Consider the following 25653-nt stretch of genomic DNA (forward strand, 5'->3'; position numbering starts at 1 on the left):
CTGATCCATTCATGGGCACAACTCTCTTCAAACACCTAAGGGCAAAACAGCATTCACTTCAGATTTTCCAACACCCAGTTAAGGGGTTTAGGCTTTCCATTAATTAAGTACATCACCCTTTAGTTTACAGTTATGTCCCTGGGTTCCTTCTTGTTTATGCACAGCTGGAGGTAAGATACATAATTTTTTTTCAAGATAATTGTAATTGCTTTAAAGCAGGGAACAGATCCTGTGTATCTTCCAGCAGTAACTAAACTCACCAGGTATGAAAGTGCTTCAAAATATTGGTTTCTCATTACACAGAAAAATGGTGTTCTTTGAGAACAAAATGTTACAAAGTGCTGTTATTTGAGTTACACTGCTTCGTGCATACTGCTGTCCATTGAATTTATTTGGCAGTCAGAAAATTCTTACTCCAAAACCCTGTTCTTCCTTAATAAACCCAGCTCTTCATTCATAGTTCTCATAGTTGTTGTAACAACTGTAAGAATATGAAACAAACAGTGCAAAAATCTCCTGGTGTAGTTAAATACCTCTTGAAACGATAGCACCAAAGGGAATTAAATACTGCGTATTTCTTACGAGAGTGTTAATTCTTCACTCCTAGACACAAGTCTGAGGGAGGGACATGAAGTAGGGCAAAATAAAAGCATACAAAAGACAAAGTGTCTTACAAGCCATACCAGTCATTGCTCCCATTCAAAGCGAATGGAAACTGGAAGCTCACTTTCTACTGATAGCTACTATTCTAAATTTCTAAGCAGATGCTGGCCACTCAGGTCCCTCTCTTCTAATGGATAAATCCAATAACTGAGCAAAAGGATTTTCAGATCTTTTTCTGGTTTTTGGGAGTTCATCTGAACTGCAGGATGCCCCAGGATTGCATTCACTTTTGTTAAAAGGCCATCCACACAGGTTTAAAGCAGCATTTAAATCCAGGCAAGTAATCCACAGACTGCAGACAGCCCTTTTTCAAGAGCAAAGGACATGCAAAATGGAATCTATTTTGTTCAGCTTTATTGAAACCAGAGATAGTCCCAATTCAGAACCATTTAAAACATTTATTAGCGTTAATCATTGTAGGTTAAATAAAACACAAGAACTACATTTTAGGGGAAAAAATATTATTAGGTATGATACAATTAATATGTAAAACAGAAGGTAAAGTATTAACAGATTGCAGCATCCCATACATGAAGCGAGTGGGTCCAGCCCAATCAAAGCTCTTATATAAACAAATCAGAGGAAGAGTACCTAGCAGGTGATTTTAAACTGGAAATTTATCACTGACTCGGGTTTAAATAATTAAGGCTAGGTTAGTAAAATATATCACTGTAGTGAAACAGTCTGCTGACAGCCAGAATGCTCACACATGTAACCTACCTAGTCACGCTTATTCCCATGTGCCATGAAGGACTAGTGAAGACATGGATGACAAATAGGTTTTTCAGGTATTAATACAGACTCATATTACATTGCAGCACTTTAGATAACACGTCATACTGTGAGCAAAAATAGTAAGCTTTTTGAGTGTCACTTTATTACTTCTAAGTTCCAATTCCTGAATAGTAATGGCCATTTTTAGATTTCCCAATCTGCAAGATAAACATTTTCTAGAATATGCCATTTTCATGTACAAGAATGGCAAGTCAGAAATTGTACCTATGCATATCTCTATCTTCTTGCTACCTTTGATCCACAACCTTAAGTTCATAAAGGTGAAATGATCATTAACAGAAAAATGTACTTACAGAATACAATGTGTAGTATATGAGAACCAGACATAGCGAAAAAACACTACATGTCAGAGGAACAATATAAAACTGTACTTTATATACACACATATATGCAGAGCATATACAAAAACTAGTTCCTTCATAATTTTTTTTAAAACTTGTTCATGACAAGCCAGAAAAGCAAGTCACCCTCAACTGGACAGTCACAGTCCTGAGTCACAGTGCAAACAAGCTCCACCAAATATCCTTGGCACTACAGCCTGTGCCTCAGTCCTGCTGCTAGCTCTCTTGAGAAAATCAGTCTTGGACAAATCCAGCACCAGCTGGCTAACCAAGAACTGCAGCATTGATATTATTATTATTATTATTATTATTATTATTATTAGAGAAGATCAGTTACACAGGCAGGTGCTCCAGTACAGTAATTCAGCTTTTCACCAGCCATTAGCTACTAAGAGGAATTCCAGTTGCTGCTAAAACTTTCAACTCTGAGATTGTCATTTTTCTGACTGTTTATGAAGGGTGGTGGTACTTTCCAAGAAACACAGGGAACCAATGGAAGCAGAAATCATTAATTTTACATTTTAAATTCACTATTTTTTTAACAAACAATCGCCCCATTTGAAGAGGCTGCACCTTGGCTTTGACAAACAGCAGAGAGGCAACAATATTGTCAAAAGTGAGCCCTCTGTTCAGAGAAAATGTGAGATGCTCACACAGCACATTGGCCTGTTATTTTTCTTCTGGCTTCAGACTTCCCTACTGAAGCGTCCAGTAACCCAAATCTCAAGAACTCATACAAGAAGATTCCTTATTAATTTAATATTTTTCTTGACTAAAAGCAGAATAAAGTGCTTTAGATTTGCCCTACCAAAAGTAAAACCTCTTTAGTCATCATTCAAATTTTAAAATCTGTCACAGATCCATTGTAAAAACTTCCAATTTAAAACTATTTTAACATATAACTCATAAACCTGTTCTGATTCACATACTGCTCAAAGCCAGCTGTGAGAGCTGATTGTTCAGGACAATATCCCATAAAGATCAGCATCAATTGCCAGTTCTAATGTAAATTAGAGTATACAAGGTACTCACAAAATTGTCTTACACAGCTTTCAGACATCTCAGTTAGGATTTAGTAAGTTTTGAGATGCCATGGTAGAAAAAATAAAAATATGTACCAATGATTTACAAAAGCTTAAAAATCAATTATGGATATCTGCTATATATTGAACTAAATTTTATGGCACCTCTAAAAACATAGGATCGATCTCATCTTGTTTTCTGGGTAACTGGTCTAGCCTCTTACTGGGTTTTACACAGGAAGAATCAGATCTCTTCCAGCATTGGGTCATGGACCCCATAAAATGTATGAACCTGTGATGTTGGTAAGTTTGGTATTTCCTTAGCACTGAAGGCCACATTAAGCTTTTCCCTCCCCAGCCAAGTCAAAGAGCCAGGCATCCCTGGCAGACTTGCTTGTACCGGGATGGAATTAAATGTTCCCTAAAGGAGCCCGTCTCCCTCCCCTGCTACCAACAATTATGATTACTGAATTTTCACTTAAATAACCCTAGATTATCAGTTAAATAGTTGCTGTAATGAGTCTGAAAACAGAAGGTTTACCCAAAATATCCAAGGCCATATTCAACAATGAGTGTTTTCAAAGGAGGCTAAAATATAGGAGAAACTACTTATGTGCGAAAAAACAACGCAGTATAGGTTCTCAAATAAAAAGCAGAGGGATATTTCCCACCTAGGCTACTCCAAACCCTCTGGAGACAAAATGTTCCTGTTCATTTTATCTGGCTCTGTTTCAAGCCCTAACAATTAGTGACATTTTATCTAAGCAATCTCACAACCAGCCAATAAGGTCTGGTTTTCTATGTATCAACACGGAAACGACGCTCTAGGCTCCCTGCTCATGATTTATTGTGGAAAGTTATTTTTCTCTTTTGTTTGTTTTTCATAAGCCCTCCTGAAAATGTGCAGTGGCAATAATTTTCCTCATAAGAGAACAAATTAACGTTATGGAATTCAGGATGGGCTCTGGTTTTGAATACAGCATTTCTTACTCTAATTCCTGCTTCCAATGAAATTGATGAAGAAGATAAATTTGGATTTTATCATCTCAGTCACACACATTCATAAAAGACAGAAGTTGAAAACACATATGGTTTTACATTATTTCTACTTCATAACACTCTATAGGAATTCTTTCCTCCACCGCATTTCCAAGTGCATCATGCTTCAAAGATATTACATAGTGTGCCTTCCACACCACATCCCCACACAACTGAGAAGATTACTCCACAAATTCAGGGAATTACATCTGTAAGCAAACATTCACGTTTGTTTTTTAGATTCCATCCTCTAACCCCAAATAATAACGTGCTCTCTTGTGCAGTTTTTTGTACAGAAATATCATTCTTTGAATCCAAATACCTCTTAGAGCACAGCAGTGAGACCACAAGGAGTGTGGCACTGTGGCACCCTCTCTTAGAAACCAAGGAATACGCAACTTTGAACACAGACAACTTTGGTCTGGGGCACAGATCTGGAGGAACCCTGGCAAGCAGTGGATATTAAGCCTGTATTTATGCTCTTTTTACATTTTCGGCAACTATTGAAAACCACACCCTGCACAGGGAATCATTCCACTCTACGCAACGGCTGCATTTTCACTTCTTTCTAGAGCACACTGGAACTGTATGGGGTCCAGCAGTTTCCTTCTTGACAACTCCTTCTTCCACATACACAGCACTTCCTGACACAGATTTTGACTTCCAGTCCACAAAAACTGCATTCACTCATCCTTTGGATCCTTTTATTTCTTCAGTTAGCAAATTCAGTCCACTTCTTGCTGATGTTTACTGAAAGTAGGAGATGAAGCTGCAGATTTAGAAAAATCATGAAGCAGAGTCCAGCTAAAAAGATGGCAGAGAAGCTGTAAGCCAAAATTCAGGTTTTATGGGATTTTTTCACCCTATTATTACAGAGAAAACTCTAAAAACATGCCAAGTCCACTTTGCAAATGTAAGAAGATAGGTTTTTGCAGCAAACCTAAATTTTATTTTTAAAATGATCTTTTTATTTAAAAAAAACCCAAAAACCAAACAGTCACTGGTTCAAACAGAGAATCGGAGTACTTTGACATTGTAATTTTGACAGGATATTAGAGAGGATTTTCCAACTGGGTTTTGCAAAATCCCTTTGAAGTAAAGCCTTCTGCTTCTGGTCCTGGCGTTATTGCTCATGGGAAGTATTGAAATTACTGCTTTCAAGATAAGGAGCCACGTCACTGAGATCACAAAGTCCTTTCTCAGTGGAAAAAAAAAAAAAAGCAAATGGTGCTGTTTTTCAAGTAAATCTAAAAAGATCAAGTTGGGTCAGCAGCACCGCCTACCCGTCTGTGAAGTCTGCCTTCCAAGTTTGATTGCTCCATTGTTACTGTTTTCATGAGGATCTAAGGGTGGGATTTGCTGACCTGAAACACATGAGGAGACATGAATTGAATTTTCTTGATGTAAGAACAACACACCATGCAGGTAACAGTTAGAATTTAGCTTGCCGAAGAATTACATCTGTGAAATTTTACAAGAAAACAACTATACCTTGAATATTTTCCCTTGTATCCTGTTCATGAAAAAAATTTCACAGTAAAAAGAACACATGAAATATGACTATTGAGAAGACATGAAGTACACTGAAATTTTATTATCCATGAATTTTTTTAATAGTTATCTTACTGATCTCCTTACAACTTAAAAAGAGAAAATTCTCATCTTTCTCCTAGTTCCACCTAAATGTGAATGGTGCAAGTTTAAAGAGATTGTGTCTGACCTAAATCAGTATGACATTTAGTCCTAGAACACTGGAGTTTTACAAAGCACTGTAACTAAACACGTGGTGCCTACAATTGACAAAGAAAACCAAATCTGTTCTTTTCATAGAACCCCTTCCTCTTTTGTAGGCGTACACACGTCTTTCCAGTTGACAGCTTTGATTACCTAACATCAGCATTACCCCTTCCCCTGCAAACTCTTCTGATTTTTTAATCATCTTATGGAGTAATTATTTAGAGTGTTTGAAAGAATTTCAGCCATTACAGGAGAGCCAGAGATCTCTCCTGGGGCAGAAGGGCACTGCTCCAACTCTCTCCCCTATGTGCCCTTCTAGTACTGCTGCATCTTTTGTCTAACTGGCTTCCTATTAGTGGAAAACATACAATGTGCTTAATAAGAAGAATAATAAATGGAAAAAAAAAATTCTCCCAGGTCCAGTCCATCCTGTGTCTCTCTTTTTCTCTCTAGTGTGCATCTGGCTTTTGCATTAAAACCTTGTGTGAGCTCTCCATCAGTACCTTGAGATTTTACAGTCATGGTAATGTACTTTCCCATCACTTTGTGGATTCCCTAAAAATTTTTTTCTGAAGCTGAATCCATTTTTATTAATTATTCCTGGGTTTACCATTACCCATGTTAAATAACATGAGCTAAAATATTTAACATTTGTTTCTTATAGATATAACATTTGTTTCTTATATTTGTTTCTTATTTCTCCACTTTCAGAGAACACAGAGTTCTTGTGAACAGATCATCATAATCCAGGTAGATTTTACAGCTTAGATTTCCCCATCCTTTGCTTCAGTTATTCACAGTTCTTTCTTACCAAACGTTCTATGAATTATGTACCTATGCTGAAGCCTGAGTCCTACAAATTATTTGGGGGAGTGGTTATGGGTGGGTGAGTTAAAAGCATTCAGGCAAAATCCAATCCCAATGAAATCAAACAGCAAAATTTGATCTGTAAAACTTGTCCTTAAATTACTTTTAGCGAAGATTCAAATTTTCTCTTATTCAGTTAGGTCTGCACAGGTATGCTGTACAAGAAAAGTGTGACTTTTAAAGCAGATAATTTTGTGTATTTGTACAACTGAATGAGAAAAGGAAACATCCTCACATTACTAAGGTAAAGATACTGTATCTGGTCCAACAGAGTGAAAAATGTGTATCTTGAGGGCCAAAGCATGTATAAGCACTGACATTACAAGGCTGAGCTCTCTTTGGGTCACTAAAATATCAACCTCACATCCTGCTTAACATTCTGTTCAGACTTCATATTTGTAAAGGAAAATAAAAAGCAGAATAGGTGGTTATAGATACAGCTACAATAGAATCTATAGAATCAACAGCACTAATGCATGTAACTATATCTATAACCAGAATAGGTGGTTATAGATCCAGCTGTTACATGCATTAGTGCTGTTGGCTTTGTTGGAGACAAAGAGAATCCACTAATTCTTAAAACTCTAGAGAGTATGAAGAAGATGGCATCTGTGAGAGGCTTTCCAAGAAGGCAATGCTGTCGTCATAGAGACCTGCAGGGAACTTCTGCATTAGGTACCTAACACTTCCCAAGGGCTTTCAGCTCAGTCCCAGCAAAATAAAACTCTGTTAATCTGACCCAGACAGAGCATGATGTAGCTAAAAAACCTGGAATCTACAGCTATGGCTTCCATAAATAACTTGCCATTAAGCAAATACCTGCAAACGTTTGTTCTTCTAATAGTAACTTTGGAAGAGGAGAGCTTTAATGTGCAAACTTTCATTTTAGAAATGAAAGCCTTTCATTTTAGAAATGCATTAAACAAAGACATTAACTATATTTGGTTTTCATTCAGCTTTTCATAGTTCCTATGAGTTTAAAATTTTTTCTACAGTACTCCTGATGTGTATGTCAAGAAGCAGGCAAACTTATCTTTGGAGCAAAAACCTTGCAGGCTTCAAGGTCAGCAAGCAGTTTGTCCAGTTCAGACCAGGACATAATATATGTTGCTAAGAATCACCCAGATTTAAGTAGTTTCTCAGAACAACAAGACCCACATAGATAACAACAATAAATAATTAAGACAAAAAATCTCTAGACCTATTTGCTGTTTAGTTATTCTTGAACTTAAGTACCGTTTGTCAGGAACTAGCCATGTTTTCTGCTGTTTTGATACCACTACCCCCTCCTTGAACTCAATGTAAGGAAATAAATGTTTAAATAGTTTAAAATTTTACTTTATTCAAGTCTGAGAATATTTTTTCAGTAGGTGATTCTTGCCTCACTTATTACTTTTCTTATTACCAGAATTATTAAACCATGAAGTTAAACCATTTTAGTTTTAGTAACAAGACATCCCTGCTCAAGCAGCTTTTACCATGACAGGAATAAGTATCTTGGAGCATAAAAAACTCAGACTAACACCTGAGAACCAGCTCCATGGCAAATGATACAGTGATTTTTCATCAGGCATCAGGGAAAGTGAATAAAAAATCAGTCAGAAATCTGTCTATCTTTCCTTAGGCTTCCCTGACAGTAGGCACTGTAACAGAGAAAGGCCTAAGCAGCAGCAGAACACTAAGGATGAGGAGTGAAATGCTGATCCTGCACCTACACTTCCTGCTTCTAACCCAGCTCAATCACTATTGCCACCTAAAAGCACTGTGATCATCTCATCTTGTCATTCAGCTCCTGATAAATATGGCATCAATATTGCTGACACCACCTCAAATATAGCTGGCACTGAGTCAAGATCAACGGAGGTCACAAACTGAATTAATTTGGGAAAGTGTATACTCGTTTAAAATTTGCATCTCACTGGCATCCATAGTCTCTGTTCCAGACTAATAAAAATATCCCAGTATTGAATACCATAAATTAAAAATGCTGTAGGTTAATTCTTTCATGCAGTTTATGTCAGAAAGAAGTAGCAGCAGTGCTCTGACGTCCAGCCCTGCAATTCTCATGCTGAAGAAATAAAAACATTAAGGCAATTCCTCTTCAAACTGAGGACTGCTTGGTAAAGATAGAGTCAGCTTAAAAGCACCATCAGAGATTGAACTCCTAGAATGACAGAATGGCTTGGGTTGGAATGGCCCTTAAAATCAGGGGGGTTCTAACCCCCCTGCCCTGGGAAGGGATGTCACTCACCAGATCAGAGTGCTCAGGGCACCTGGCCTTGAGCACTTCCAGGGATGGGGTATCCACACCCTCTCAGGACAACCTGTTCTCATCTCTTGCTTAACTTAAGATGACAAACTAGACCGCAAATAGTCTTCACCCTGTTTTGAAGAGCAGGACACAACTTGCCAGCTTGCCAAAGATCACCAGGAGTGTGTTTTAGGATTCCAGAAATAGTTATTCTCAGAGAATGCATGCACATTTATCTAAGAATTCTCCAGCTGAAGAGAATCAGCTGGATTCTCTGGTGAAACAAGGAACTTGGGGATAAAATACTACTGAGATGGTATGAAAGTTCCATATGGTTCCTATTGCTGATATTCCTACAGAGTAAGTTGCTGACTACAATTTAAAATTTGATTTTGCACTATTAATAGGACTATATATTTCAATTTTATTTCACTAAGGTTGAGACCATGTTTCACAGATTTTGTGCAACAAAACTGTTTGTAACCATCCACCTCTGCACATTCCTGAAGAGGTCTTGGTGTCCTCCATTCTCTCATTCCAGTAAACACTGGTGTGTAAAATAGTAAGTCACAAGAGACTGCTCAAATGTAGGGTTACAGAAATTGTCTGAAGTGAATCATCCAGATTAACAGATGAAAAGCATTAAAGCAATTGCATCTCCTCCTTTCTGGCATGTTTGAGTCGGGCTGAGGCAGTCCAGGATGAAGGTCAGAGTCTTCTCCAAAACCTGGGAGAGTTCCAACTCCTGCTACTGAATCTGAGGTTTGTTAAGGGATTAATCAGCACTGTGGGCGTTGCTGTTCTAAGAGTGCCAGAGGCAAAGAGATTGGGAAATGAGAGGGTGGAACAAGAGATAAACAAAATGGGAATGAAGAAAAATGAAAATTGGAGCAGAGAAGCAAGAGAGACAGCAGGGACTGGGTAGCAGCTCAGCGAGCAGAACTTGAAGAAAGACAGACAGGGAGTGCTCTAGTGCAGCTGAAGCAGAAGGCATCATGAAAGTAATAAAAGCTGCTCTCTTTATTCCTTTTTGAATGTGATGCTCCAGTTGGAAGCTGTGAAATTCACTAGCTCAAAAAATCAGGCTTGGAGCTGAGCTTTTTGCTCTTGTTTGGGTTTTTAAACATGAAACTTCATTGACCTGTAAAAGACTGCATGAAAGGAAAGGTTGGGATCAGCCCTAAAGCTGACCATAAGGCTCAGTAAAAAACCTGCAACAGTTACCATGATGGGACAAACACAACAATGCATCAACAGATGACTCATTTACTGTGGAAACAGATGTGTTGTGATCAACCTGAGCTGGCGCATCCAGATGATAAAGTTAAGTCCCAAGGACTTGCAGAATCACAGAACATGCTGAGTTGGAAGGGACCCACAAGAATGAGCAAGTCCAACTCCTAGCCCTACACAGGATACCCCAAGAGTCACACCATGTGTTTGACAGCATTGTCCAAACGCTTCTTGAATTCTGTCAGGCTGGTGCTGTGACCATTTCTCTGGGGAGCCTATTCCAGTGCCCAAGCACTCTCTATGTGAAGAATCTTTTCCTAATATCCAACCTAAACCTCCCCAGACACAACTTCAGGCCATTCAAGATAGCAGAGTCCTGCTATCTAACACAACAACAATTACTCTAAGGAGAAGAAGCAATCAGAGTCCTGTGCAGTGGCTTTCTCTGCCTTTCTTTCCATCTTCCTGAAAATCATCTACCAGGTAATTTTTAGGGGGCTGGAGGAAGGTGAAATACATTTCACTCTGCCCCAGAGAAGCAACCTGACACCTGTCAGAGCTCAGGTGAGCTTTTCTAATGGTTCACCTGAGAAAAGGTTAACTTCTTCAAGCAGTGGTACAACAGCTACACAATGCCCAGAACCACCTACTCAAATTGTATCACAGCAAGATGAGCCCCTGCAAACCTCATTAATAAAAACCAGCCACCTGTGAAGACACAGCAGAGCAAAACAGGCACATCTGATCCAACAGTTTTAGCAGTTTTCTGCACCTGAAGTCCTACTTCATATCTCCCCCAATTCTTTCATGCTCTGAAACCTATTTCAGTGGTATTTTAGAAGTTTCTCACAAGAATTATAAAGCTTGGCTCACTAGTCTGTCTCTTGTTTTTTCCCCCTGCCCTCCATACTTATACTGATATTAAGATTTCCCCAATCGACTGTTCACTCATGTTGTAAGTTTTCATGCAAGGGAACACAACAAACAAAATTTATTGTCTAAGTAAACACAGGTAAGTGGCAATTATTTTAATACTCCTAATAGCATATCTAACAGCATCTCCGTGCAGGAAAATAAAGCCTTTGGTTTGGTTTGGTTTGATCTAAAGCAAAAATATAGACTGCTGACACAAGTTCTTTGTAGGGAAAGCAGCAATACAAATATGTTTTGCTCATTTAATTGAAATCTCCAGAAAAAAACCCAAACAAATATTTAAATCTTGCATGTATCAAAGTAAACAACAGTATTCCTAATTACTTAATTACTAAGATCCAACCTTGACTCAAGGTCCTGCTGTAATTAACTTTGGGCTATGTCAGTTTATTTCCTACTGTTTTAAGTTGAAGTGCTCTCCTTGAAGAGGAGTCCAGTACCTCACATGTTTAACTTTAGAATAGTCCAAAGGTCATTAAGTTTTGCTCCATTCACTGAGGTCTGAAAGCAGGAGGAGAACTAATCCTGAAACACAGGGAACATAAACTGTAAAGAATATAATCTCAAATATTAGTTTGGACAATGTTTCTTCCATCCTTTCACATGCTGTATAAAAATTCAATTATGAGTTTGGACTACCTTAAAATTGGTATTTGTCAAATTTCTTTGTAACCTAAATGTACTTTCTTTTCTTAAAATATCTTTCATAGACCTCTTCAAAGTACTTCACAAATATCTGCAAATCAGCAGGTAAAAGGATGAAAACTACCACACTAATCACTCACAAAGCTTGAAGACTGTCTATCTGCATTTCCACCCATCCAAGCCCATCTGAGTCAGTGTAAACATTGAGTGTCTGCTGGAAAGGATTCTTTACCCATTCCACAGGTATTTCATACCTTCCACTTTAGCTTGTCCAGCATACAACTGGTTAAAGTGTAAACTCTAGAGATCGAGTTTGATTTGGTTTTTTTAATCTCCCAGTATTTCTAGGAAACAAGTATTTGGGTTACATTAAATATTCAATATATGAGCTGCTGGCAAGGCATCAGAAAATCAATAGCTTCATACATTTATAACTGAGCATTTACCACATGAAAGGTTGAATCCCAAGACAGAAACTGCTCTAATTAGGAAACCTCATCTAGGAAGAATGTTCTTATCTGGATTTTAAACATCAGCCTTCTCTCCTTCTCATAGTATGAACATCAGTAAGAGTGAGCATGCTAACCCCTCTTTGCACAGTCTCCACAGAGTGTTCTGATAATGCTCTTCCCACTTCCTTCCCACCCTCAACAGAGGATGCTGAAATGATTCAATCTCGCCCCCTTTGGTAGCACACTGAACTCAAACTTTTGTTGGATGGGGCCTTGAGCAACCTGATCTACTAGGTGGCATCCTTGCTTGTGGTAGGGAGCTGAACTAGGTGATCTTTAAGGTCACTTCCAACCCAAACCATTCTATTGTCCTATGATTTGCCAGACTTCAAAGAAAATACCCCATGGCCATAATGTTTGTTTTGCTCAAGCCCATGTTTATTTTATGTTTCACTTAGCTAGATATTCTTCAGCAGCTTGCTTGTCCCAGGGCCCGCTCCCGTCCGGAGCTGCTGGTGCAGCCGGGCATTAACCGGGGAGCCACAGGCTCGGCTCGGCCGCGCACCCAGGGCGGCTCTTACGTAACCTGCTCTTTCATATCTGGGCCACCTTCATGCTGAGGTAGCAGGGAACACACACAGGCTGGAGAGAAACAGCTGGGTGTGTACCAGATTTGAGTAAGGCAACTAAGGCTTATTTGAGCTGGTAAATGAACAGGTGTCTGAGAATTGCAAGGGTATGATTGCCACTAAATGATAGTACACACTGGGGAGCTTGTTTAGTCTTTGAAAACAAGCCAGGCACAAGCAAAAGTCAGTGGGTTAAAGTCCCACAAACATGAAGGGGCAATACAGAACTGGTATGACCCCCTGCACAGGCACAACTTTATTATACTGCTATTGTATAATACATTCCTGGCATTTTTGCTGCTGCCAAAAAACTGGCGACAAGGAGCCACTGTGCCTATGATTCTTTTAAGACTGGGAATAAAAAGTTAATAACATTTGTTCCTATAGAAACTCAGCTATTAAAAAATAACTACTGGAACAAATTAAAGAAACTCTGAACTGTTAAGCCCTTTTTATGTCAGAAACCTTTAAAGAAAGACATTGAGAAAAATCTACCTCCAGTGAGGAATATACAACTATATATATTAAAAATATTCATTTCATGTTGACAGAGACATAAATCAGTCACATGATATTTCACAATCACAGCAAGCCTTCAGCAAGGCACTGCTAAACAAACCCAGGCTAAATGCAGTGGCTTACCATTTGAAATCCCATGGGTACAAGAGAACCCAGGAGCTGCAGCCCATTACTCAGTGCAAACTCCCAGCTCAGAGAACACTGACTTTGCTGACTCTCCTGCTCAGTCTATCTCCTCACCCTTATTTGCCCAAGCACAGCGACTGCAGAGTACCTCTCCTGCCAAATTTGACCCATCTTCAAAAAAATCAGAAACTTGTACTGATTCTAGTCTCTCACATCTTGTATTTTCTTGAGACAAATTAAGGATGATAGATCTGTGCTGAGACTGTGCTATGAAGATATCCCTCTAAGCAGCCAAATTCTCAAATTGTGAGAGAAACTTATTTTAAAAAATCTTTTAAGCACAGTATAATATAATAACCTTAGAAATGAGGCGATCTTTATATAATCTCTGTTATTTTTCCAAGATTTATCTGGCTGTCAACAAAACATACCAGTTCCCCTTTTTTTCTTTATGCCTTCTTTCTATCATTATGAGTATACATTTTTTCCATCATACTATTTCACTCCATTCACAACATTGTCTCTGGAAAGAGACAGTTGTTAGACATCTCAGGAAGGAAAAATTTTTATGTTAAAATGCCCCTGGGAAATTAAAAGAATAGGCAAGAAGGAGGTAAATTCTTTAGCTAAAATAAAATGGAGTCTACCCTTTGGGCTGCTTAGGCTATCAATTTCAAGGAGGATTTAATAGAGAAATTCTCCACACATGATGGAATACCCTTCCAAATCTAGACTATAAAATAGGTAACACATACAGTCTACCTGCAAAGTCCAAGGTAAACAGAAATTGCTGCTTCCTTGTTCAGAGGCCAGGGAGCTGCACAGTGCCCTTCATGAGCAACACAGGGAGAAGGGCAGGAGCTCTCAGGCAACATGAAAGCAAAACTAAAGCTGCAGAGTGACTTTTAGGGCATCACACAAACAAAATTATCCAACAGAGTAGGAGACATTGCCACAGGAGGATTTCATACACTGAAAAGGCAGAAATGTTGCTATGCAATTTGGGCAGAGACAGACTTTTTTGGAAATGGCACTAAGACTGAAGTGGTGTAAAACATCAGAAAGTTACTTATCAATACTCTCTGTCCAGTCACAATCACACTAATTAATTCTACTGCTAATCAAGCATTTTTCACTTGGTTTCCACTATATTTCTATAAACATACTCTACCAACACTCTCCTTTCTCTCTGCTGAGTGCTTGATAAGGTCACAAGTAGATCCACTGAGACCAAATATTTCTATATATAGAAGTAATTGCCTGTGGAATTAAGTGCACTTGCCTGGGTATCTAGTTCATACTAAACTTAATTTAGCTGATTTTCCTCGTCTATTATATTAATTATTAGGGACAGTGCACACCGCCAGCTGCAGCAATGCCTATCAAAGTTGGAAACTAATTATCTAATTATGTGGCAAGAATGAGTTCCTCTGCAAGAACATCCACAACCATCAGATGCAGACAAACAAGTAAACTATCACAGGGAAGAACCAGTTCCTCCAGACACCCATGTGGCACACAGCTCTTTTTTAAAAGGAGGCAAAAGAATGGCAGTGTATTCTAGGAATACTGGTTCTCATTAACCATTTCAAATACAGCCCATGTAAGCAGAGCAAACAGTTCCACAGGCCCCATCGCAGGCAAAGTTTGCTAGACAATATCAGCTGATTAAAAATATATTAAATTAAAAAAATAATGTCAGAGAAACAAGGTTGAGTGTCTGGACATGCTGTCTCCTAGCTCTCTGCACCCCAGAAGAGGATTCAGGGAGAGGAGGAAACAGCAGTAGTGGAAGAAGATCAGACCACAGATCTCTTAAGAAATCTTAACCTATACAAGCCTGAGGATGCATAGGGAGCAACACCATTCTTTATCATCCCTGTTGCTTTTGAAAGGTTGTGGAGAAAGGTGAATGTTATATCTGTCCTCAAACAGGGGCATAATAAGCCATGGGTTTACAGGCTGGTTAGACTCACTCTGTTTCCTGGGAAAACCCAAAGCAAATCCCCTGAGAAGCTGCTTCTGAGCACAAGAAGGTGAAGAAGGTGACCAGGACCAGTCAGCATGGGCTTACCAAGGGTTAACCACGTCCAGCCATCCTGGTTGCCCTCTATGGCAGCATCACTGGATGTCGTTTACCGTGACTTTGGCAAGGCTTTTGATACTTCTCCCTACAGCATCCTGGTACGTCCAAGTTGGGATGCTGCAGTCTAGATAGGCAGACTGTTAGCTGTGTGAGTAGCTGGCTGGAACACCCAACTCAAAGGTCAGTGGTTAATGGTATGTGTCTACCCACAGGCCAGTTACCTTAATACCTTTTATCAGAGCCTGAAGGATGAAAAAACAGGCACCCAATTCAGCCCTCAGATGACACCAAACTCAGAGCTGCACTCAGTATCTTGAGGGCAGGGCTGCTCCTCATAGGGCCTTAGGCTGGAGGCAGATTTGGGTCAAAAGAAGCCTTTACATACTTCAGAAAAGACAAACGCCAAGCACTCCTTGTGGGAAGGAAGAGCCCCTGGCTATGAGAGAGGCTGGGCACTGGCTGCCTGAGAAGCAGCTCTGCCCAAAAAGGACCTGAGGGAAGCAATCTGAGCATGAGCCAGCAGCACGCTCTGGCAGCAGAGACAGCCAGCAGCAAGCACAGGAGCCAAGACAGAACATTAGGCAAAGCAGTTATCCCCTCTTAGATGTGGTCTAACACCACCAGGGTCACACTTCCTTTGGGCCCCACAACACAAGACAAATGCTGACAAGCTGGCACACACTCAGAGGAGGGCTGCAAGAGTCAGGGCTGGAGGACTCGCCCTGTGAGGGGAGGCTGAGGAAACAGGGCCAGCTCAGCCTGGAGACACAATGGCTCTGGTGTGCCACAAAGCTGCCTGTCAGTGCCCATGGGAAGGGCTGCTGAGAAACTGAACCAGGTTCTTCAGAGCGGTGCATCCAGGACAGGGAGTGAATGGAAGGAGAAAAGGCTCTGGCTTGATGAGGGCATTGCACTACGAGGACTATTTGAACAACTGCCCAAGGAGGTTGTGGAAGCTCTTCTCTGGGGCAGACAATGGCCCAAGCAATCTGGTCTGAATTCACTATCAAGTCTCCTTGGGCAGAAAGTTGGACTCAAGTTCTCCCAAGGTCCCTTCCAGCCTGCAAGATCCTTCCCACTGGCAAACAGCGACCAGCACTGGAAGCCCTGGAAGGTAAACTGAACAAGACAGTTTTTCTTCTCCTCATGACAAGTGCCAGCCTCATCCTGTTTAGAAGGCCTGGAGAAAAATGTATCTGTTTGGGATTTTTTAAATGTATTCCACTGGAATGATTACCTTCCTTAGCAATGCCCTCCAGGAGCGTTTATCAACATTTAAGTTTTTTAGCAACATGATGATAAGACCAACAGTACTGCCTCTACAGCAGGCTTGGTCTGAAACAGCAGATGTGACCCAGGCCACGATTTATGTACAGATTTAGAAGGAATAGGCTTACTCTGTATCTACTATCTACTATGTTTTGCTCTGGTGTATTCAAAGCTGTTCTTAGTTTACATCTGCATAAATAGTAGCCACACCACAGGCTTTATAGGATTTATTGGTGTCTTTGGGAAAGTAGTTTATAGACCTGAAACAGACAGCTATTTTCAGAAAACTTCTAAACAATCACAATTCATTAATTAAAGAGAGCATATACTTACTTATTCCTTGAAAAAGTTCTTCAATGTTAACAGCATTCTTTGCACTGGTTTCAACAACAATTGCACCTATAGATTCTGCATATTCTTTGGCATCCTTCATAGGAACCTCCCTGAAAAAAAAAAAGAAGCCAAATTAAAAAAAAAAAAAATTAAAAAATTTAAATTAAAAAAAAAAGTTAGTTTTTAAGAAAAAACCCCAAACAACCTCAAACAAAGTCTGAGCATTAATATGCTCTTCCTCTCCATAAAAGCAATACTGTCTTTCTTCATATGGCATTTGGATCCTATTAAAATATATCAGAATTTCAACAAAATAGATCAGTCTGAAGATTTCTAGATTTCTGTGACTTGCCGCTGAATCCATGCCTTGAGAAAAGGAAAATAATTTAAAGAAAATCACATTTGTTTGTGTCTTATATTTGATAAGAAAAGCACTCTCCACATGCCAAATGTTCAAGCAAGATAAGGTACAACTGTTGTGGATGAAAACGATAAGAGCATCATATGTCTTGGTCTTTCCTTGCAAGCAGCAAGGAAATGAGATTCCAAAGTAAGTAAGAAAACTACTGACTTTGAGAACATCAGCAACAGCAATCTGTGAGTGCCAGTTCACTGGGGAAAGACACCAATTCTGCGCCATTTCACCAAAATGACACCGTCTTAAAATCACCAGCAGACCAAACCCTCTCATTTTGCAACCAGTACTTCATATGCCAAGAGCTGGCAAGTGCAGTTAATAACATTCAAAGAGACCACTGCTTTGAACAAGCTAGCCCCATGCTGGCCTAGTATCTCCCTGAGCCAGGTGGCAAAGCTGGATCTGCCTTGTGTGCACTGCTATCTCTAACCACCTCTACTCCTGATTTTTGGGCTACAGCAGAATCTGCACAGACTGCTTCAGCCCACAGCTCCAATACACCAATCCAGAGACTCCTCGTACAATTTCCTCCCTGTACGAGCGTGTCAGACACATCACTCAGCTTGGTGTCATCAGCAAACTGCTGAGGGTGCACTCGATCCCTTCTGTGTCATTACTGAAGGTATTAAATACCGCTGGTCCCAGTATGGATCCCCGAGAGACACCACTGGTGTCCAGCAGGACTCTGAGCCTTTGACCACCACCCACCAACTCCTCATCCATCAAACAGGCCACCCATCAAATCCATCTCTTTCCAGTTTAGAGAGAAGGATGTTGTACAGGACCATGTCAAAGGATTTAAAGAAATCCAGATAAATTACGGAACAAGGAAATATTATGGATGCACTGAATGAAGATCTGAGCATGAAATTCTGCTGAATTCTCTTAACCAAGGATTTCCAGAGAACCCAATTTGTTCAGAAGGTGAATCACATTTTTAGGGAAGTGAACACTTCTTAGCTGCTGTTACAACTATTGAATTCTATAATGCTCAGAAAAGTATTATGGACACTTGCAACATTTTAGCATTGAAGTTTCAGTTCCTGTCTTTAAAACTACTTTTTAATGACCTGTCAGAAGAAAGCCTTACTCCTATTACTTAGAAGTATGCTGAACATTCAGCAGTTCCAAGAGTTGACAGTACTACAAACAAAGATGAGGATTTATAGTTGATTAAATTGCTTGCCTATTTGTAGAAATTCCTTCAAAGTGGAGAAGAAATTTACTTCAACAGAGCATCAAGAGTTGCTGATAACTTATTAACAACATCAAGAAAAACCGTTGTGATCCCTAAGCGTCCCAAGGACATCTTGGCAGCTCAAGACCAAATTTTAGATGCTAAACAGGGAGGGTAGCCTGGTCAATGATTATGAGAAATACATTAATTCCTCCTTACACCATCTCTTACACTCAGAGATGGCAGAATCAAACCAACTTGAACCGGGTCAGCTTGACCTCTTTTGCATCTCTTCATATTGGTCTTAAAAGCAGCTGTCTCTCTGATACCCAGCAAAACATCTGCCAAAAGCTCTACAAAACCAAGCAGAGATGCCAAAAATGCATACAAACAGCAGCTTGCTCCTGTGTGCTCACATCATCTTACTTGTAAATGCTCTGTGCCTAAAGGCATGCGTACTTTCTACTCATTGGAAATAATCTGATAAATTGGTGACATGTTTCACCTAAAACCATTTTTACTGAAGTAAATCTGAAGACATAAAGCAGACAGAGACTGCAAACAGCTGCATGCATTGCATAAACAATCAGATTTCTGGAAGAACTGTGAAAATATATCACATATGAGATAGTCTACTCTCTATTTTTCCACCAAAATAACTTTATCTGGACATCACTGGATAACTTCAACAAGAAAAAAGATTGGCAGATGCAGAAAGAACAACTGCACAAAAAAATAGCACCAAAACTATTCATAATTATGAGGAGAAAAAAATGTCCTCTCCCATAAAAACCAAAAAGATTAAGAGACATTAGCTCATGGGGTACACTGAGGGCCATTCACCCAGCAACACAATTTGTGCAAAGAATAGCTATACCAGCTGAACGGGAGCAAGAATTGGGTGATCAGCAATCAGTAAACTACAGGTAGTGGTTGATGATATGATGAGAAGATTACACATCACAGTTGCTCTGTGAGGAAGCCCAGTGCTTTCACAACATTTCTGGGATACAGGATTTTTTTAAAGTCTTCAATTGGTGCAAGAGCAAGGAGGAAAAGGGCTGGTTATGGACTCATTTAAAATTGTTGCCATTTGTCACCATCTCCAAAATTACTACCCAATCTGGCAAGTGTATTGCCTGGAACACTTATGCAATAAATTTGAAAGTAACTCTCAGGGCAACCAAAACCCCTGATCTGTGCTAACTGGCTTTTGGTTTTATTTTTAGAACCATCCTTTCCTCTTATTTTCTCCTTCACATCTAGAAATTTTTGTCTTGTCAGACTCAGTTCGATCACGTTGCCGGCATATCGCAACATCACGGAGGAGATGCCACTACACCTGTGTCCCTGATTCTTAGCCCAAAAGAAACCAGAAGTTTGCCAGAATTAGGGCTTGTTCAGTTCTTACAGAAAGCAGTGAGTTGCAGCTTTGTGTTGGTTCACGGCTGACAGTGGCAGAGGGGAGAACAAAACAAAACCCACACAGGTCAAACCCCCACGTGGGCCTTGATTCAATAAAAGCACTGCAGCACCTACTTGAAATTACACACATGTTCCAGAGCTCTGGAGAATCTGGGCCAAAGTAACTAAACACTTGGGGATGTATTTGAACGGCCATGAGAGCCTACGAGGCCATAAGGGGAAAGCATCAAATATGATCATTGAGTTTGTACTCATAGGTGAAGCAAGAAATAAGAGTCATGGACTGACAAACAGAATCACTACTGTACAGCAGAATGTGCTTCCATTACCTGAAAGGATAAATGCAAATCCAAAATACAGCTAACAAGCAGAAGAACGATTCTAGCTGCACTCTCACTCCAAATAGCATCATCTCAGCTCTTCTGACAGGGTTAGGGTTCAACCCTTCCCTCTTCTATCTAGGAGGTTCTTTGCCTCACACAGGGGACAAAAGTTTTACTTGAGGATATGCTCAAAAAAATCCCAAAAATACACTTTCTACATCCAATATTATGAAACTGTTTCAGTTCTTGCAAATCACAAGTTCTCGAAGTTCTGTGATTAATAGTTTACCTCTTGCCCACCCTCACAGCTTTATATTGCCAGTTTTGCTCATCACTTATTATATTCTGCACCTTTTAATAAAATGGAAGGGAGAAACAAAAAAGAGAACCCTTTTCCATTCCCAATGATTCAGCAGATAAAGGATGTAGAGATTGTACAAATAAAGAGGAAGGGCAGTAAAAGAGAGGTTAAAAAAAACACAATTCACATCGTGCTGTTGTTGAGGTTGTACATTGCTAGAATCACTGATTCTAGTACAGGAGGCCAAAATTTTATACTAATATAACTATTATACTATTATATAGCTATTATAACGAAGCAAAACTGTTACCTGGAGGGAAAAAACAACAAAGTTACCACAGTGAAAGCAACAATAAAAAGTATTACCTGATATCAGAAAGATCACATTTGTTTCCAGCAATGGCCATTACAATGTTTTCAGGACCATGTTCTTTTAGTTCTTTCACCCATTTTTTCAAAGTATGAAATGAATCCTGCATCAGAGAAATAACAAAATAAGCTATCAGCACACTCCCTGCCGATATATTTGCCTATTTTTTAAAGTAGAGGAGCACAGCTTTGACAGTATTAATGCAATAATGATTATATAGATCACAAGACTAGAAGATCACTTATCTCTGCAATTTGCTTTTCAAGCTTTAGGCCATAAGGCTTCTTCAAATTAATTCTTGAACTTGGATGCTTCCCCCTTTTCCACTTCCCCTCCTCCCTGCTCCAACGCAGCACCGAATATTAAACTTCCAGTGATGAAGAAACTACTCCAGCTCATCTAATAGCTCATTTCCTTCACCTCATGTGAGCTTCATTTGTCTAACTGCACTTCTGTCCAGCAGCTTACCATCTCAATCACTGTCATATTTTTGGCAATATCCAATGGAGCTTCCACAGAGATGCCCTGCTTTCCTGCATTTCCAGATCTGTGATCTGGTAAACTTCAAATGTCTCACTGTAAAACTGAAGAGAGAGGTGACAATTCACTTGGCATTTTTCCCCTCCAAGCATGAAAATCAAACTCTATCTGATGCTGCCTACCTTTTAATAGTAATTTTTCTTTTTCTTTACACCAGTGAAGGAGTAGCTATAAGATAACACTTATTTCTGGAGATTCTAATTATAATGCACAGTTGAAATTTCTACTGACCAAGTGAGCTCCCAAACAGATGATAAATAATTCCTTCCCCTTCAGAAATGCACATAAGAGTTGCCTCTAAATCAGCAGTGGGTGCATCAGTATCACCGAAGGTAGAGCCCTATCAGTCACTTGGGAAAAAAATCCATTCTGCTTTAAAGATTAACACTGACTATTAAGCATCAGAAAGTGAAATATACATTGACCTTCCTCTCCTATTTCTCCCTCTTTATTCTGAGGGCTGTTCCACATAAGCTTGGAGAAAGGCTGGCAAAACAAAACTTTATTCTTATAATATATTACAAGATCAACTGTAAAATATTTAAATCCAAAGTATCAATCCAGCACGATTTATTCTTCCTCACCTTCTCCTGGCAAATTAGCAGTGGAGAACAGCACAGCTGCACAACAGTGACCACCACTGTCAGCGACAGATCATTACACTAATGCACTGGGGAACCAAACCAGCCCTCCCTACCTCGTAGTAAATAGTCAATTGGCAAGAAAGGAATAAAATGCCAGTGAACTCTCCTGGACATCCATCCATTAGAACTGCCTCTAAGTCTGCCCTGTCAGCAGGGGTTTCTTCCAAAAGGAGTGAAAGAGGCACTCAGCTGGGATCTCCTAGCCTCCTCTGCCTGAGAAATGAGCCAGAGAAGTTAAGGATCTAAAAATAAAATTTTCATTCCAAATGAATAATGTTGAGACAAAAGGTCAGAGACTTATGTTTTCATTACCAGTTTGAAAATTAAGAGATGATGCTGGTAATACAGACATGAAATGATATGCTTAGATAAAAATAATTAGTTTTAAAATCAGTAATATGCAAACAACTTAATTTCTACTCAGATGATACAGCCAACAGCTGCTTTTTCTAGTAAAAATTCAACTCCACACAGAGAACATAGGTGGTGGTAGGGAGTATTGCAGGATATGAATCCTGCTTTCTTAGTCAGAGGAAACCCAAAGAAACATTGACAAAATGCAGTCTCAAACCTTTTGTCTACATGAAGCTGAAACAACACAGAAGCAGGACTTTTTATTTAATGTTTTCAGGCAGTTGGACACCTCCACCCAGATCTACACAAACTACTGAAGCATATACATGCCAGACAAATTAAATTTTGCAGTTCTGGGGCTTAACTCGAACTCAGGCCCAAACAGAGGAGTTAACACAGGCAAAAGCATCCCAAAGGTCTCACCTGTTTGGTGATATCATACACTATGACAGCTGCTGCTGAGCCTCGGTAGTACATTGGAGCCAAGGAATGAAACTGTTAAAACATAAAACCCCAAGAGAAAGTATCATTAATAAATCAGAACTATCACACACTTTGCCAGGTCTCAAAGACTGGCCATGGCAGGACCAACCACTTCCTTTCATCCCACAGAGAACAGCCTTATCAGTGGTCACCCATCTTTTCCTTTTCTTTTCCTTAAACACAAAGAAGCCAGACCTCCTTTATTTTGTGCTGTTCTTCATCCCACTGAATTTACCCAACCAGCCCTTACTGATTCAATGCATCATTTTCCATTACAGGGCATGGACTCCCAGGACAGGTTTTGACAGGAAGATCAACTGCACTTGGAAGCCTAACCTGATGGCATAGGGACCCCTTCCCCTGGCAAACCACAGTCTTGCTTTGTAGATCTAAGACTGGATTCAGCTTGGGTTTGAATTTTGTAAAGCATTGCAAATGATCTGGATAAAACTAACTTGTCAGGAAAATCTAACACCTGTCTTGATTACCTATCCTATACTATGATAAGATATTTAAAAAAACATGGATTCTTGCAGTTGCTCTTCAGCTTTTTGTTTCAAGGAAAACATTCTTTGAGGAAAAAACCCAAGAAATAAACATGTTTGTTAGAACAACTGAAGAACAGCATAATTTTCATAATTTACCAATGACTAAGCAGCTGATTTAGAATTTCAGCTTACAATTATAATTAGAGTAAGGAAGTAAAAAAAGTCTTTCTGCTGATTCAACTAAAGTTTAGTCTCAAACAAACCAAAAATAATCTTTCTGGGAAAATGCATCCAGTCTCAGTATGCTCACAAAGCCATTTTATAATTTTTGTAGGGGTGAGTTATCTGCAAAAGCTGCATATTAAGCTGCAGCTAATAACTGAGGTCTGCACCTAAATCAAATACATTATTAGGGCAGGGTCTGAACCTCACTGCCCAGCAAACAGGCACGGATCCACGTGTCGCACTGCAAACCTCTGCACATTTACTGGACACATCTTTTTCCCAGATCTGCACCTACTGACTGAGCATTTAGACTTTTAGCAGCCACCTCATTTCTTGCTCTTTCACGTGCAACATATCAGGCAATTTATTTGCGGCGCTGGTTCCCTCGCCAGTTTGTAAGCTATTTATCACAGATCGCGCACACCAGCTCAAGGTCGGCGCTTCCTTCTGTAACAGTATGGATGCACAGCAGCAGTGACAGATGGCCAAGGGTTGAAGTGTTTTGGGGAGCGAGGCAGGTGGGAGAGCTCATTAATAAGAGAAAACAGCAGGAAAGAGGATGAGAAAAGAAAGAGGAATCAGTCAAGAAGCGTGGTCTGAAGAAACGGAATCAGCCAAGATCCTCAGGGAGCTGGGTCGATGTGTGCTTTCTGGGGTTTTAGTATGTAGCTTTATTACTTGCATGCTTAATGCAATACTTTCCAGAACTTTTAGGCTTCTAAATCACAACAGAAATTCTCAGTATGTTAGAACAGAACAGACCATTTCAGTTGGAGTGGACCTACAACAATTATGCAAACCAAGTGCCTGCTCAATTCAGGGCTGGCTAAAAGTTAAATCATCTTGTTAAGGGCATTGTCCAAATGCTTCTTAAACACTGACAAGCTTGAGGCATCATTTCAGATAACAAGAAGGGCTTTTTCAAGCATCTTAACAGCAGAGGAGGTCTAAAGAAAACATTGGACTCATTACTTGCTTCATGATCACTGTGGCCAAGGCATCGCACCTACTACCACATTCCCCAAGTCCTTCTTAATCACAAAGGAGTCTAGGAGGGCATCTTGCCTGGCTGGGTCACTAAATGCCTGCAATGAGAAGTTATCTCCTACTATCTTCAAGCCAAGACCATCTCCTGAACATAAATTGTGTTGAAGTAGTCTGCAAGTCAGGAACCTTAACTGTGGAGGGTAGTCTGACTTTCATGCTGTATGCACACTCCTCCCAGTCTGTAAACTCCAGGAAAAAAACATTCAAACCCTACACACATGCTGATTTGGTCTTAATCTAGATTACATTTTAATCTAGACTACATGGTATTCATGAATTTACAAAGAGCTCTCAGATAATAGTAATCACATTTCACAGGAGCCATGTAGTTAAACTCACATACTCCAAATTCCTTCAAGACTGGCCCTGCAAGCACACTGAGAACCTGTACAACATCTTGGGAATTTCTCTCCCTTTTCTCTCCCTTTTCTTCTGACCAGCTGACAAGAACACTTCCCTTAATAGCTGTTTCACTGGAGAATATTTGCAGTGTTAGGGCCAGAAAGCAAAAAAAAAAAAATTGTTCTTTGTCATTTTCTTATACAGGCTAATAAACAAACATAACAATACACTATGTCCCAGTCACAAGAAATCACTCACTGTTTTCTACAAGAAAACAAGAAAAGCCTCTTTGCAACACTGAATGAATCAAGAGGGGCTGAAAAATTTTAACTGCATGAATTTCGTGATGTAATGATAGACTCTCAACAGATGTGCTTCATGAGCATGAATTTTCCAATATCGTGCAAATAATGATGTTTAATTCTTCTTTTAAATCAGTGCCCAAAAGCAAAGTCCTCTTGAACATTTTTCTGGCCTAATTAATTGGAAAAAGAGAGTCACACCAAATTAATTAACGGGATACAAAATACTAATCTGCACATTTTTCACCTGCCAAGGACCAAATGTGGGACAGCTG

General features: G+C 39.7%; 1 protein-coding gene across 1 annotated transcript in view; it reads right to left on the minus strand.

Moving 5' to 3' along the window:
• Window positions 1-1000: 1000 nt before the first annotated feature.
• RAB31 (RAB31, member RAS oncogene family) overlaps window positions 1001-25653 on the minus strand; it is a 61372-nt gene continuing 36719 nt past the window's right edge. Inside the window, exons 4-7 of the mRNA XM_009102055.4 lie at window positions 22915-22986; window positions 20950-21056; window positions 16940-17049; window positions 1001-5223 (exon numbers count right to left, since the gene is read on the minus strand). Coding sequence (XP_009100303.1) covers window positions 5126-5223; window positions 16940-17049; window positions 20950-21056; window positions 22915-22986 — 387 coding nt within the window. The 3' untranslated portion in view covers window positions 1001-5125. The remainder of the gene's footprint in view (window positions 5224-16939; window positions 17050-20949; window positions 21057-22914; window positions 22987-25653) is intronic.

The sequence above is a fragment of the Serinus canaria genome, chromosome 2 (genome assembly GCF_022539315.1).
Source record: "Serinus canaria isolate serCan28SL12 chromosome 2, serCan2020, whole genome shotgun sequence".
Taxonomy (NCBI): Eukaryota; Metazoa; Chordata; class Aves; order Passeriformes; family Fringillidae; genus Serinus; species Serinus canaria.